Genomic DNA, 16,738 nt, shown 5'->3' with positions numbered 1-16,738 from the left:
GTCCAACCCCCTGCCAAGCAGGAAACACCATCAAAGCATTCTTGACATATGCCCGTCAAGCCTCTGCTTCAAGACCTCCAAAGAAGGAGACTCCACCACACTCCTTGGCAGCAAATTCCACTGCTGAACAGCTCTTACTGTCAGGAAGCTTTTTATGATGTTTAGGTGGAATCTTCTTTCTTGAAGTTTGAATCCATGGCTCCGTGTCCGCTTCTCTGGAGCAGCAGAAAACAACCTTTCTCCCTCCTCCATAGGACATCCCTTCATATATTTGAACATGGCTATCATATCACTCCCTCCACTTCAGTTCTCTGTTTGACATAGCAGTGCAGGGACAGCCTCGTTCGCTGCAGCATTTACTTTTTGAAAAAAAGAAAATAGGGAAGGCTCGGCATGCCAGAGGCTCCCAGGTGGACCGCTTTAGGGAAACTGAGGTTCTATTGGAATTTGCTGCCAAGGAGTGTGGTGGAGTCTCCTTCTTTGGAGGTCTTTAAGCAGAGGCTTGACAGGCACATGTCAGGAATGCTTTGATGGTGTTTCCTGCTCGGCAGGGGGTTGGACTGGATGGCCCTTGGGGTCTCTTCCAACTCTAGGATTCTATGATTAGGAAGAACTTCCTGACAGTAAGAGCTGTTCGGCAGTGGGATTTGCTGCCAAGGAGTGTGGTGGAGTCTCCTTCTTTGGAGGTCTTTAAGCAGAGGCTTGACAGGCACATGTCAGGAATGCTTTGATGGTGTTTCCTGCTCGGCAGGGGGTTGGACTGGATGGCCCTTGGGGTCTCTTCCAACTCTATGATTCTATGAAACTACGACAAAGAAGATTCCACCTCAACATTAGGAAGAACTTCCTGACAGTCAGAGCTGTTCGGCAGTGGAGTTTGCTGCCAAGGGTTGGACTGGATGGCCCTTGTGGTCTCTTCCAACTCCATGATTCTATGATTCTATGAAATGCACCCCCCCTCCATTAAACCTCGCTGCAGCCACATTTAATGAAGGGGCTGCAGTGAAATGCTTTCTCCTCTCTTAGACAGATTGCCTGGGCTGCCTGTCACCCACGCTGCTTGCTCATGCGCCCGTCCGTAGGTGGCCATGCAAACAGTGGCATGGCGACCGTGTTACATTTTTATCCTATGTATGAAGAAATGCCTGCTGTCTTTGTCCATGGGGTTTTCTTGGCAGGGATACTGGAGTGGCTTGCCGGTTCCTTCTGCAGGTGGATCACGTTTAGTCGAAACTCTCCACTATGACCTAGAATCATAGAATCATAGAATCATAGAGTTGGAAGAGACCCCAAGGGCCATCCAGTCCAACCCCCTGCCAAGCAGGAAACACCATCAAAGCATTCCTGACAGATGGCTGTCAAGCCTCTGCTTAAAGACCTCCAAAGAAGGAGACTCCACCACACTCCTTGGCAGCAAATTCCACTGCCGAACAGCTCTGCCGACCTGTCCATCTTGAGAGGCCCTGCATGGCATAATAGCTCATAGCTTCTCTGAGTTATTCAAGCCCCTTCGCCACGACAAGGCATTGATCCACGAAGGAGCGCAAAAGATGGTCTGAAGCTCAACATCAAAAAAACCAAGATCACGGCCACTGGTCCCATCGCGAAGAGGTCACGAAGGTCACGAAGAGTCGGATACGACTAAACGACTAAACGACTACATTTATTTTCATTTATTTACTTACAACATTTGTACGCCAACCAATAAATTAAACTTCTCTGGGTACTGATCAATACAATTCACAAAAAACAACCTCCCTCCCTAATTAACAAAGCATAAGCAGAAGAACTAAAACCACCGAGCCATACAAAGAAAGTACTAGAAGATTAACCCCAAACAGCTGGGAAAACATAAAGGTCTCCCCCTGAGGCCCAAAGAATGGCAATATGGGTGCCAGTTCACACTGAGGGGGGCTTGACCAATAAAGTCCTCTCTCCAGGAACCAGGAAGTCCTCTCTCCAGGAACTGGGCTTGAGGGCATCCTGAGCAAGTTTGCAGAGGACACCAAATTGGGAGGGGTGGCTAACACCCCAGAGGACAGGATCACACTTCAGAATGACCTGAACAGATTAGAGAACTGGGCCAAAGCAAACAAGATGAATTTTAACAAGGAAAAATGTAAAGTACTACACTTGGGCAAAAAAAATGAAAGGCACAAATACAGGATGGGAGACCCCTGGCTTAAGAGCAGTACATGTGAAAAGGATCTAGGAGTCTTTATTGGTAGACCACAAACTTGACATGAGTCAGTAGTGTGATTCAGCAGCTCAAAAAGCCAATGCAATTCTGGGCTGCATCAATAGGAGTATAGCATCTAGAGAATGGATTCCAACTTCAAGAAAGAAGATTCCACCTCAACATTAGGAAGAACTTCCTGACAGTAAGAGCTGTTCGGCAGTGGAATATGCTGCCAAGGAGTGTGGTGGAGTCTCCTCCTTTGGAGGTCTTTAAGCAGAGGCTTGACAGGCATATGTCAAGAATGCTTTGATGGTGTTTCCTGCTTGGCAGGGGGTTCGACTGGATGGCCCTTGGGGTCTCTTCCAACTCTATGATTCTATGATTCTATGAATTTAATTTAGGGAGGCCATAGTTAAAGGCTTGCCAAATGCACACCCAGAAAGGAAGCAGGACTGAATGTGGATCCCCCTGGGGCTGGATCCTATTGTGTTTCACTGAGCAAGGGGAGTAGCCTCTGAGCACACGCAAAGTGCCACTGTCCCTCTCATGAATACCTGCAGGCAGCTCTCATATACCTTGGTTTAAGCAACAGGACTCCTGTTGCTTTGAAGATTCCACCTCAACCTTAGGAAGAACATCCTGACAGTAAGAGCTGTTCGGCAGTGGGATTTGCTGCCAAGGAGTGCGGTGGAGTCTCCTTCTTTGGAGGTCTATAAGCAGAGGCTTGACAGGCATATGTCAAGAATGCTTTGATGGTGTTTCCTGCTTGGCAGGGGGTTGGACTGGATGGCCCCTGGTGGTCTCTTCCAACTCTAGGATTCTATGATTCTATGAACTTCCTGACAGTAAGAGCTGTTCAGCAGTGGGATTTGTTGCCAAGGAGTGTGGTGGAGTCTCCTTCTTTGGAGGTCTTTAAGCAGAGGCTCGACAGGCATCTGTCAAGAATGCTTTGATGGTGTTTCCTGCTTGGCAGGGGGTTGGACTGGATGGCCCCTGGTGGTCTCTTCCAACTCTAGGATTCTATGATTCTACTCCAGGTGAGGTCTGACCATAGCTGCCAAGTTATCCTTTTTTAAAGGGATTTTCCCTCATGCTGAATAGGCTTCCTCGCGAGAAAAGGGAAAACTCGGCAGCTATGGGTCTGACCGGAGCATGTTTGCAGGTAGGCTGCCTCGGAGGGTGGAGGCTTTGCCTAGTCCAATATTGCCTCCTGTGGAACTCCAGGCAGTTTTTGTGGGCTTCCAAGCCGGTCCAAGACTAGACTCTCAGGCCTCCAGGGCCAGGCAGGCTCCAATGCCACCATTCTAGCAAACATGACTAACGGCAACAATCTTTGGCAAATGCGTCTAATTCTTTTCCAAGGATGGGCAGAACGGTTCGTGTTTACGGAAATCCCAAGTGCTGGTAAATGAGGCCAGCCTTCCTCCCCCACCCGCTGCCCTTCTAGAAACTCAATTTCCAGCACTGTTAACCGCCAACAAATGGGAGTTTAATTGCATCGTAAGTACCGGCGCAGAAGACTCGGTTGCAACCGGAGACTATAAATGGCAGCCGATCACCTTATTGGAGCTTGAATTAGATTGAGAAGTATCCCTCTCGCCGCTTAATCCTTCCTGGAAGGAGGGAGAGGGGGGCGAAGCCGAAGTGCGCCGAAACCTCCCAGAGGGCAAAGCAGCGGCAGGATATGTTCGTTGTTATGTTTGTAGGTGCTTGCCGTCAATTTTAAATCGAGTTTTACACAGGGGAGGAGAGGATCAATTCTGTATTGCCTAGCTAAAGTTCTAAATCTCTTTGAGGATGAAGAGAAAAGAAAAGAAAAGCTCTTGAAATGACAGGGGAGGAAAGGCAGTCATAGAATCATAGAGTTGGAAAAGACCCCAAGGGCCATCCAGTCCAAGCAGGAAACACCATCAAAGCATTCTTGACATATGCCTGTCAAGCCTCTGCTTAAAGACCTCCAAAGACGGAGACTCCTCCACCACACTCCTTGGCAGCAAATGCCACTGCCGAACAGCTCTCACTGTCAGGAAGTTCATAGAATCATAGAATCATAGAGTTGGAAGAGACCACAAGGGCCATCCAGTCCAACCCCCTGCCAAGCAGGAAACACCATCAAAGCATTCTTGACATATGCCTGTCAAGCCTCTGCTTAAACACCTCCCAAAGAAGGAGACTCCACCGCACTCCTTGGCAGCAAATTCCACTGCCGAACAGCTCTTACTGTCAGGATGTTCTTCCTAAGGTTGAGGTGGAATCTTCAAAGCAACAGGAGTCCTGTTGCTTAAAACAAGGTATATGAGAGCTGCCTGCAGGTATTCATGAGAGGGACAGTGGCACTTTGCGTGTGCTCAGAGGCTACTCCCCTTGCTCAGTGAAACACAATAGGATCCAGCCCCAGGGGATCCACATTCAGTCCTGCTTCCTTTCTGGGTGTGCATTTGGCAAGCCTTTAACTATGGCCTCCCTAAATTAAATTCATAGAATCATAGAATCATAGAGTTGGAAGAGACCCCAAGGGCCATCCAGTCCAACCCCCTGCCAAGCAAGAAACACCATCAAAGCATTCTTGACATATGCCTGTCAAGCCTCTGCTTAAAGACCTCCAAAGGAGAAGACTCCACCACACTCCTTGGCAGCAAATTCCACTGCCGAACAGCTCTTACTGTCAGGAAGTTCTTCCTAATGTTGAGGTAGAATCTTCTTTCTTGAAGTTTGAATCCGTTGCTCCGTGTCCGCTTCTCTGGAGCAGCAGAAAACAACCTTTCTCCCTCCTCTATATGACATCCTTTGATATATTTGAACATGGCTATCATATCACCCCTTAACCTTCTCTTCTGCAGGCTAAACATACCCAGCTCCCTAAGCCGTTCCTCATAGGGGTACTGTGTCCAGTTCTGGGCACCACAGTTCAAGAAGGATACTGACAAGCTGGAACGTGTCCAGAGGAGGGCAACCAAAATGGTCAAAGTCCTGGAAACGATGCCTTATGAGGAACGGATTAATCCACTTTCCATTACTTTCAATGGGAAAGTTCGCTTCCGTTTATGAACGGTTACTCCGCGGACCCGTCTGGAACGGATTAATCCACTTTCCATTACAGTGGAACCTCGGTTTATGAACACCTCGGTTTATGAATTTTCGGTTTACGAACGCCGCGGACCCATCTGGAACGGATTAATCCACTTTCCATTGCTTTCAATGGGAAAGTTCGCTTCCGTTTATGAACGCTTCAGTTTATGAACAGACTTCCGGAACCAATGACACCCATGATTCAGTTTATGAACACTTCAGTTTAAGTACTCTGCGGACCTGTCTGGAACGGATTAATCCACTTTCAATTGCTTTCAATGGGAAAGTTCGCTTCCGTTTAGGAACGCTTCAGTTTATGAACAGACTTCCGGAACCAATTGCACCCATGCTTCGGGTTAAGTACGCTTCAGGTTGAGTACTCCGCGGACCCGTCTGGAACGGATGAATCCACTTTCAATTACTTTCAATGGGAAAGTTCGCTTCCGTTTATGAACGCTTCAGTTTATGAACAGACTTCCGGAACCAATTGTGTTCATAAACCGAGGTACCACTGTATGAAGAATATAGCAAACTGAGGCAACACCATCGGATCACATTCTCCCTCTGCTGGCAGCCTGGGCTCGGGCTGTTTGCTTTCCAGGCGGGGGAAATTCAGTCTACACACACAAACACACACACACACACACACACACCCATTAGGCCACGTTGAAGCAAACAGTTCCTGGAAGGGAACAGGATGCGAGGGGAGGCTCCCGTGTCCTGTGAGTTAACGCCTTCTCCTCTCGGGAGACTCTGGAGTATTTTTAAGCTGGCGTGTGGCGAGCGAGAATGGCAGATCCCATCAGTCTAGGCTGCTGTCACTTTTTCATTTTTCCCAGGCTTAAGTCTCCCCCCCCTCTGAAAAAAATCTCCATTGTTTGCTCCTTTTTAAGTTCCACGCAAACGCAATTCGCATGCTCTTTCCCTCCGATATACATACACAATATACACGGGGTAAGTTGAAAGCTTGTTTTCTGCTGCTCCAGAGAAGCGGACGCGGAGCAACGGATTCAAACTTCGAGAAAGAAGATTCCACCTCCACATTGGGAAAAACTTCCTGACAGTCAGAGCTGTTCGGCAGTGGGATTGGCTGCCGAGGAGCGTGGTGGAGTCTCCTCCTTTGGAGGTCTTTAAGCAGAGGCTTGACAGGCATATGTCAAGAGTGCTTTGATGGTGTTTCCTGCTTGGCAGGGGGTTGGACTGGATGGCCCTTGGGGTCTCTTCCAACTCTTCTAGGATTCTATGATTTTGAATAGGCCAGTTATGCAAAGCTCTACATTCTATTTGGCGAAAGAAGAATGGGCATCCCCACAGGGTAGGGGAGTGGCATGTCCTCCACTTAGGCAAACCCATATCCCAGGATTCCCAGCTTTCGTTTTTTTGAAAAAAAATATACCTATCTGTAGATCTGTAGAATCTGAGGTATAGAATCATAGAATCCTAGAGTTGGAAGAGACCCCAAGGGCCATCCAGTCCAACCCCCTGCCAAGCAGGAAACACCATCCAAGCATTCTTGACATATGCCCGTCAAGCCTCTGCTTAAAGACCCCCAAAGAAGGAGACTCCACCACACTCCTTGGCAGCAAATCCCACTGCCGAACAGCTCTTACTGTCAGGAAGTTCTTCCTAGTGTTGAGGTGGAATCTTCTTTCTTGTAGCTTGAATCCATTGCTCCGTGTCCGCTTCTCTGCAGCAGCAGAAAACAACCTTTCTCCCTCCTCCATATATATTTGAACATGGCTATCATACCACCCCTTCACCTTCTCTTCCCCAGGCTAAACATACCCAGCTCCCTAAGCCGTTCCTCATAAGGCATCGTTTCCAGGCCTTGGACCATTTTGGTTGCCCTCCTCTGGACACGTTCCAGCTGGTCAGTATCCTTCTTGAACTGTGGTGCCCAGAACTGGACACAGTACTCCAGGTGAGGTCTGACCAGAGCAGAATACAGTGGTACTATTCCTTCCCTAGATCTAGATGCTATACTCCTATTGATGCAGCCCAGAATTGCATTGGCTTTTTGAGCTGCTGCATCACACTGCTGACTCAGGTCAAGTCTGGGGTGAAATGTCCTGGTGGTATTAATATTTTTCCTTCTGAGAAATTAGCCTGCCCTCCCCCCCCCCAGCCTCTTCAAGTGCTTTGTTTGCTCCTGGGGGAAATTTGCAGACTCTAGGTCAGGCATGTCCAAACACTGCCCTAGGCCAGGCACCCCCAAACTTCGGCCCTCCAGATGTTTTGGACTACAATTCCCATCTTTCCCGACCACTGGTCCTGTTAGCTAGGGATCATGGGAGTTGTGGGCCAAAACATCTGGAGGGCCGCAGTTTGGGGATGCCTGGATTAAATGGAGACGGGGAGAGAGACCCGCCGAGCTCCGTGGGGGAAATGGCGGGATGCAAGCGCAATAAACCAGGCATCCCCAAACTTCGGCCCTCCAGATGTTTCGGACTACAATTCCCATCATCCCCGACCACTGGTCCTGCTAGCTAGGGATCATGGGAGTTGTAGGCCAGAACATCTGGAGGGCCGCAGGTTGGAGATGCCTGCTCTAGGTGGTCTTTTGTCTTACCTAGCAGTGGGCATTTTGGGGTGACAACTTGGTGCCAAATGCATACGGATCGCTAATGGGTTCTGTCTCTCTCTCTCTCTCACTCGCGCACAGAGTCGTGCCCTCGGCGTCTGGAATGCGCTTTGCTGCGGCGCGAGTTCTGCCTCCCCGGATCGTACGCCTGTGGCCCGTGTCTCTCTCGGTTCGTCGAGGACGGAGACGGCCAGTGCGTCCCCAAGGCACGGCCGGCCGGCGGTAGGTAGGGCTGGGCGCCGAACGCCTCGGCCAGAACAATAGTGCCAGTTTCAATCTCCGACCCAGTAAAGCTACTTCTGGGCGATCCATGCCAGAATCGGAAGTTGCCCACGGTCCATGTTGCCGCCTGTGTTTCATTTTCTGTTTGGAGGAGAGGCCCGCTCCCTCTGGCACCACATAATATATATAAGCCATGGCAGGATTGGAAAGCTTTTGTAACCATATAGGACACACGGCGCGCGCTGCGGACTTTGCTGCGTCCCGCTGGATCAGGCCTCCACACGGCGCGCGCTGCTGGGTGTTTTGGCGAGGCCCCCCAGAGCTGCACTTACGGTAGCACTACGGCTTCTTTTCGGGGTATGTCTTATATTTTTCCCCAAAGCATGAAAATCGTGCCATGGCGTATTTTATAGGCACGTCTTAAAATGGGAGAAGCATGGTATTTCCTCGGAGCTGCATTCCCTTCGGAGAAGGATGTCATATGGAGGAGGGAGAAAGGTTGTTTTCTGCTGCTCCAGAAAAGCGGACACAGAGCAACGGATTCAAACTACAAGAAATAAAATTCCACCTCAACATTAGGAAGAACTTCCTGACAGTCAGAGCTGTTCGGCAGTGGGATTTGCTGCCAAGGAGTGTGGTGGAGTCTCCTTCTTTGGAGGTCTTTAAGCAGAGGCTTGACAGCCATCTGTCAGGAGTGCTTTGATGGTGTTTCCTGCTTGGCAGGGGGTTGGACTGGATGGCCCTTGTGGTCTCTTCCAACTCTAGGATTCTATGATTAGGAAGAACTTCCTGACAGTAAGAGCTGTTCGGCAGTGGGATTTGCTGCCAAGGAGTGTGGTGGAGTCTCCTTCTTTGGAGGTCTTTAAGCAGAGGCTTGACAGCCATCTGTCAGGAATGCTTTGATGGTGTTTCCTGCTTGGCAGGGGGTTGGACTGGATGGCCCTTGGGGTCTCTTCCAACTCTATGATTCTATGATTCTATGACTTGTAGGCAGCTGGCGTAAAAGGTGTTAAAAAGGAGTTGTTGTTTCGTTTTGTTTTGTTTTTTTGCGAACACAGAATAAAACAATTGCAACTCAGGACAACATGAAACCAGGAAATCCTGCAGCACGGAGAAACTTGCCGAAACTTCCCTACTAGAAAATTTAAAAACAAGCACGAAAGATTCGTGGCCAATCTATAAAGAGCTGGTGGAAGAAGTGAACCAAAATCCTAAATAAAAAGAATAGGAAGAATTACAAAAGATGGGAATAAATTGGCTGGAATATTTTCAATTGAAAGCGACTTTAGAATCATAGAATCCTAGAGTTGGAAGAGACCACAAGGGCCATCCAGTCCAACCCCCTGCCAAGCAGGAAACACCATCAAAGCATTCTTGACATATGCCTGTCAAGCCTCTGCTTCAAGACCTCCAAAGAAGGAGACTCCACCACACTCCTTGGTAGCAAATCCCACTGCCGAACAGCTCTGACTGTCAGGAAGTTCTTCCTAATGTTTAGGTGGTTATACTATTAGAATCATAGAATCCTAGAGTTGGAAGAGACCCCAAGGGCCATCCAGTCCAACCCCCTGCCGAGCAGGAAACACCATCAAAGCATTCCTGACAGATTCTGCTTAAAGACCTCCAAAGAAGGAGACTCCACCACACTCCTCGGCAGCAAATCCCACTGCCGATCAGCTCTTACTGTCAGGAAGTTCTTCCTAATGTTGAGGTGGAATCTTCTTTCTTGTAGCTTGAATCCATTGCTCCGTGTCTGCTTCTCTGGAGCAGCAGAAAACAACCTTTCTCCCTCCTCCATATGACATCCTTTAATATATTTAAACATGGCTATCATATCATCCCTTAACCTTCTCTTCTCCAGGCTAAACATACCCAGCTCCCTAAGCCGTTCCTCATAAGGCATCGTTTCCAGGCCTTTGACTCCACCACACTTCTTGGCAGCAAATCCCACTGCCGAACAGCTCTGAATGTCAGGAAGTTCTTCCTGATGTTGAGGTGGAATCTTCTTTCTTGAAGTTTGGATCCATTGCTCTGTGTCCGCTTCTCTGGAGCAGCAGAAAACAATCTTTCTCCCTCCTCTATATGACATCCTTTCATATATTTGAGCATGGCTATCATATCCCCCCCTTCACCTCCTCTTCTCCAGGCTAAACATACCCAGCTCCCTAAGCCGTTCCTCCTAGAATCCCACATAAATGACCAGATCACTAAATTTTTCTGGATCTCTCACAAGTCTCCTCTAAATACAACCCAAACCTTGTACAGTGGTACCTCTACTTGCGAATTTAATGCTTTTCGTAAGTAGGGAAAAAAAATGTAAGTCGAATCCCATAGGAATGCATTGGGAGGAAAAAAATTGTAAGTCGAAGCAACCCTATCTAAAAAATCGTAAGTAGAAAAAAAAATGTAAGTCGAATCCCATAGGAAAGCATTGGGAGGAAAAAAATTGTAAGTCGAAGCAACCCTATCTAAAAAATCGTAAGTAGAAAAAAAAATGTAAGTCGAATCCCATAGGAAAGCATTGGGAGGAAAAAAATTGTAAGTCGAAGCAACCCTATCTAAAAAATCGTAAGTAGGAAAAAAAAAATCCTATCTAAACCGCATCCAAGATGGCGGAGGGAGCGCCATTCGTAAGTAGAAACATTCGTAAGTAGAGTTATTCGTAAGTAGAGGTACCACTGTGTTTGATAATTGTCTGCATGAATAATCGTTTCAACATTTCCATTAAATATTTATTTTTATGATTTTTTATGATTATCATTCTTACTACTACTACTACTACTCCTCCTGATGATTATAGAGCATTATTTACTCTTTGTGCGAGGCGAGCGTAAGCGAGCAGCTATGAGAGTAAAATAATCAAGCGACAGTAAACCAAAGCAAAAACAATGTAACTGGGATTAGAGGGATTTAGCTGCTGGCTAGAAAGGGACTTAGAGGGAAACTTTAGGATGCAAAAAACCAACAGAGGTGACCCAGCAATCCTTCCCTGTCCCAGGGAATGGTCCACACTGAGGACACTGAGGACACTGCAACTCCGCTCTCCGCTGCCGGCTGTTCTTGTTTTTTTGCTTCTCTAGGGAGGGGCAGCTGCCCCCCCTCTGCCCCATGCTGGCTGCGCCCATGCAATGTGACGATTCTTAGCGACAGATGGGAGCTTACATAAGAGCTTGGTTGTTAAGCGACCGGCGTTTGGACTGCATTTCAGTGAGCCGGGGAGATTATGTACTTCAAGTGGCAGCTCCTTTCCCCCTTTAAAAATGCTGGAGATTGGGGGCTTCTTTCGTAGAATCGTAGAGTTGGAAGAGACCCCAAGGGCCATCCAGTCCAACCCCCTGCCGAGCAGGAAACACCATCAAAGCATTCTTGGCATATGCCTGTCCAAGCCTCTGCTTAAAGACCTCCAAAGAAGGAGACTCCGCCACACTCCCTGGCAGCAAATCCCACTGCCGAACAGCTCTGACTGTCAGGAAGTTCATAGAATCCTAGAGTTGGAAGAGACCCCAAGGGCCATCCAGTCCAACCCCCTGCCAAGCAGGAAACACCATCAAAGCATTCTTGACATTTGCCTGTCCAAGCCTCTGCTTAAAGACCTCCAAAGGAGGAGACTCCGCCACACTCCCTGGCAGCAAATCCCACTGCCGAACAGCTCTCACCGTCAGGAAGTTCTTCCTAATGTTTTGGTGGAATCTTCTTTCTTGAAGTTTGCATCCATTGCTCCGTGTCCGCTTCTCTGGAGCAGCAGAAAACAACCTTTCTCCCTCCTCCATATGACATCCTTTCCTATATTTGAACATGGCTATCATATCACCCCTTGACCTTTGTCCCTGCGCTGTTTGTCATTTCCTTTCACATTCATGCAGTGGGTTGACGTCTATGTGCTTGCATTATTAAAGACACTTTTTCCATGTCCCAAGCAATGAAAAGCTGGGAAAGCTTGCCAGAGTCATGAAATATTCGCAGAGTTCTAAAAATAGCAACACAGGGACTACATGGGACACAAGGTGTACAATGGGTAGTGGACACCCTTGCAAAGGGGTGCTGGTATCCAGAATTTTGGCCTACATAAGAACATAAAAAAAGCCTGCTGGGACATGTCAGTAGGAAGAACTTCCTGACAGTAAGAGCTGTTCGGCAGTGGGATTTGCTGCCAAGGAGTGTGGCGGAGTCTCCTTCTTTGGAGGTCTTTAAGCAGAGGCTTGACAGCCATCTGTCAAGAATGCTTTGATGGTGTTTCCTGCTCGGCAGGGGGTTGGACTGGATGGCCCTTGTGGTCTCTTCCAACTCTACGATTCTATGATTAGGAAGAACTTCCTAACAGTAAGAGCTGTTCGGCAGTGGGATTTGCTGCCAAGGAGTGTGGCGGAGTCTCCTCCTTTGGAGGTCTTTAAGCAGAGGCTTGACAGCCATCTGTCAAGAATGCTTTGATGGTGTTTCCTGCTTGGCAGGGGGTTGGACTGGATGGCCCTCGTGGTCTCTTCCAACTCTACGATTGTATGATTAGGAGGAACATCCTGACAGTAAGAGCTGTTCGGCAGTGGGATTTGCTGCCAGGGCGTGTGGCGGAGTCTCCTTCTTTGGAGGTCTTTAAGCAGAGGCTTGACAGGCATCTGTCAAGAATGCTTTGATGGTGTTTCCTGCTCGGCAGGGGGTTGGACTGGATGGCCCTTGGGGTCTCTTCCAACTCTAGGATTCTATGATTCTATGAAACTACAAGAAAGAAGATTCCACCTCAACATTAGGAAGAACTTCCTGACAGTCAGAGCTGTTCGGCAGTGGGATTTGCTGCCAAGGAGTGTGGCGGAGTCTCCTCCTTGGGAGGTCTTTAAGCAGAGGCTCGACAGGCATATGTCAAGAGTGCTTTGATGGTGTTTCCTGCTTGGCAGGGGGTTGGACTGGATGGCCCTTGGGGTCTCTTCCAACTCTAGGATTCTATGATTCTATCTTTCTAATTATGCATTTTGTTACTGCTCTAGTTATTGCTATAAACTCAAATTTCCGGTACATCTATTCTTAATTCTCTTCACAATAATGTACAAATTACTCCTTACAAAACTTCTTTTAACCCTACAAGCGAGGTCAAGCTTATTGTTGATTTCAATTATTCGTTTCTGAACATTTTACGTCTTTTAAAACTACTTTCATAGAATCCTAGAGTTGGAAGGGGCCACAAGGGCCATCCAGTCCAACCCCCTGCCAAGCAGGAAACACCATCAAAGCATTCTTGACATATGGCTGCCAAGCCTCTGCTTCAAGACCTCCAAAGAAAGAGACTCCACCCCACTCCTTGGCAGCAAATTCCACTGCCGAACAGCTCTGACTGTCAGGAAGTTCTTCCTAATGTTGAGGGGGAATCTTCTTTCTTGTAGTTTCATAGAATCATAGAATCCTAGAGTTGGAAGGGACCCCAAGGGCCATCCAGTCCAACCCCCCGCCAAGCAGGAAACACCATCAAAGCATTCTTGACATATGCCTGTCAAGCCTCTGCTTCAAGACCTCCAAAGAAAGAGACTCCACCCCACTCCTTGGCAGCAAATTCCACTGCCGAACAGCTCTGACTGTCAGGAAGTTCTTCCTCATGTTGAGGTGGAATCTTCAAAGCAACAGGAGTCCTTGTGGTCTCTTCCAACTCTACGATTCTATGATTCTATGAAAGAAGCCCCCAATCTCCAGCATTTTTAAAGGGGGAAAGGAGCTGCCACTTGCAGTACATAATCTCCCCGGCTCACTGAAATGCAGTCCAAACGCCGGTCGCTTAACAACCAGGCTCTTATGTAAGCTCCCATCTGTCGCTAAGAATCGTCACTTTGCATGGGCGTACCCAGCATGGGGCAGAGGGGGGGCAGCTGCCCCTCCCTAGAGAAGCAAAAAAAAAAAACCAACAGCCGGCAGCGGAAGGATTGCTGGGTCACCTCTGTTGTTTTTTTGCATCCTAAAGTTTCCCTCTAAGTCCCTTTCTAGCCAGCAGCTAAATCCCTCTAATCCCAGTTACATTGTTTTTGCTTTCGTTTATTGTCGCTTGATTATTTTACTCTCATAGCTGCTACCGTGTTTCTCATATTATAAGACATGTCTTATATTTATTTTTTCCTTAAAAAAAACATACTATGGCTTATTTTCAAGGGATGTCTTATTTTTTTCCCTCCTCCTCCTGCCGCGGCCGGCATTGCTGTTGCGCCTATCCCTATGTCTTATTTTCGGGGTATGGCTTATATTCCTTGAATGCTTAAAAATCCTGCTATGGCTTATTTTATGGGTATGTCTTAAAATATGAGAAACAGGGTAGTTTACGCCCGCCTCGCATAAAGAGTAAATAATGCTCTATAATCATCAGGAGTAGTAGTACTAGTAGTAAGAATGATAATCATAAAAATCATAAAAATAAATATTTAATGGAAATGTTGAAATGATTATTCATGCAGACAATTATCAAACACAGTGGTACCTCTACTTACGAATAACTCTACTTACGAATGTTTCTACTTACGAATGGCGCTCCCTCCGCCATCTTGGATGCGGTTTAGATAGGATTTTTTTTTCTACTTACGATTTTTTTAGATAGGGTTGCTTCGACTTACAATTTTTTCCCTCCCAATGCATTCCTATGGGATTCGACTTACATTTTTTTTTCTACTTACGATTTTTTAGATAGGGTTGCTTCGACTTACAATTTTTTTCTCCCTGTGCATTCCTATGGGATTCGACATTTTTTTTCCTACTTACGAAAAGCATTAAATTCGTAAGTAGAGGTACCACTGTACACGGTTTGGGTTGTATTTAGAGTAGACTTGTGAGAGATCCAGAAAATCTAGTGATCTGGTCATTTATGTGGGACTCTAGGAGGAACGGCTTAGGGAGCTGGGTATGTTTAGCCTGGAGAAGAGAAGGTGAAGGGGTGATATGATAGCCATGTTCAAACATATAAAAGGATGTCATATGGAGGAGGGAGAAAGATTGTTTTCTGCTGCTCCAGAGAAGCGGACACGGAGCAATGGATTCAAGCTACAAGAAAGAAGATTCCACCTAAATATTAGGAAGAACTTCCTGACAGTGGGAGCTGTTCGGCAGTGGAGTTTGCTGCCAAGGAGTGTGGTGGAGTCTCCTTCTTTGGAGGTCTTTAAGCAGAGGCTTGACAGGCATATGTCAAGAATGCTTTGATGGGGCTTCCTGCTCGGCAGGGGGTTGGACTGGATGGCCCTTGTGGTCTCTTCCAACTCTATGATTCTAGAGGAGGGAGAAAGGTTGTTTTCTGCTGCTCCAGAGAAGCGGACACGGAGCAATGGATTCAAGCTACAAGAAAGAAGATTCCACCCAAACATTAGGAAGAACTTCCTGACAGTGGGAGCTGTTCGGCAGTGGAGTTTGCTGCCAAGGAGTGGGGTGGAGTCTCCTTCTTTGGAGGTCTTTAAGCAGAGGCTTGACAGGCATATGTCAAGAATGCTTTGATGGTGTTTCCTGCTTGGCAGGGGGTTGGACTGGATGGCCCTCGGGGTCTCTTCCAACTCTACGATTCTATGATTCTATCTTTCTAATTATGCATTTTGTTACTGCTCTAGTTATTGCTATAAACTCAAATTTCCGGTACATCTATTCTTAATTCTCTTCACAATAATGTACAAATTACTCCTTGCGAAACTTCTTTTAACCCTACAAGCGAGGTGAAGCTTATTGTTGATTTCAATTATTCGTTTCTGAACATTTTACGTCCTTTAAAACTACTTTCATAGAATCCTAGAGTTGGAAGAGACCACGAGGGCCATCCAGTCCAACCCCCTGCCAAGCAGGAAACACCATCCAAGCATTCTTGACAGATGCCTGCCAAGCCTCTGCTTAAAGACCTCCAAAGAAGGAGACTCCACCACACTCCTTGGCAGCAAATTCCAGTGCCGAACAGCTCTCACTGTCAGGAAGTTCTTCCTAATCATAGAATCATAGAATCTTAGAGTTGGAAGAGACCCCAAGGGCCATCCAGTCCAACCCCCCACCAAGCAGGAAACACCATCAAAGCATTCCTGACATATGCCTGTCCAAGCCTCCGCCCAAAGACCTCCAAAGAAGGGGACTCCACCACACTCCTTGGCAGCAAATTCCACTGCCCAACAGCTCTGACTGTCAGGAAGTTCTTCCTAATCATAGAATCATAGAGTTGGAAGAGACCCCAAGGGCCATCCAGTCCAACCCCCTGCCAAGCAGGAAACACCATCAAAGCGTTCCTGACATATGCCTGTCAAGCCTCTGCTTCAAGACCTCCAAAGAAGGAGACTCCGCCGCACTCCCCGGCAGCAAACTCCACCGCCGAACAGCTCCCACTGTCAGGAATCTCTTCCTAATGTTGAGGTGGAATCTTCTCTACGATTCTATGATTCTATTAGGAGACTCCGCCACACTCCCCGGCAGCAGACTCCACCGCCGAACAGCTCCCACTGTCAATGTTGAGGTGGAATCTTTGACTGGTAGTTATCCGTCAACCCCTGTGCGGGTTTATTCTCAGCAGTTCTTTGGCCCATAAATTGTATGAAATAACCTGCTGGTAACTTTTCTTTGGATACCTTCCGTCTTCCTCCTTAGGGCCACCCAGCGCTCCCAACCTAGAGGAAGAAGTTGATTTAGTGGCCGAGGTGCTGTCCAAACAGGATGATGCTCAGCGGGATGGTAAGCCTATCCTGTGGACCACTTTCCACTCCGCC

The 16,738-nt window shown here is 47.6% G+C and overlaps 1 protein-coding gene across 3 annotated transcripts in view; it reads left to right on the top strand.

The window, feature by feature from the left end:
* NPDC1 (neural proliferation, differentiation and control 1) overlaps positions 1-16,738 on the top strand; it is a 63,810-nt gene that overhangs the window by 20,157 nt on the left and 26,915 nt on the right. For 2 of the 3 annotated variants that reach the window (XM_060270241.1, XM_060270240.1), the window contains exons 2-3: positions 7,911-8,051; positions 16,620-16,703. In XM_060270241.1, coding sequence (XP_060126224.1) covers positions 7,911-8,051; positions 16,620-16,703 — 225 coding nt within the window. The remainder of the gene's footprint in view (positions 1-7,910; positions 8,052-16,619; positions 16,704-16,738) is intronic. The other variant, XM_060270242.1, reaches the window with a different exon arrangement.

The sequence above is a fragment of the Zootoca vivipara genome, chromosome Z (assembly GCF_963506605.1).
Source record: "Zootoca vivipara chromosome Z, rZooViv1.1, whole genome shotgun sequence".
NCBI classification, from domain to species: Eukaryota; Metazoa; Chordata; class Lepidosauria; order Squamata; family Lacertidae; genus Zootoca; species Zootoca vivipara.
Note: the sequence above shows the minus strand (reverse complement) of the source record. Positions and strands in the feature narration are given on the sequence as shown.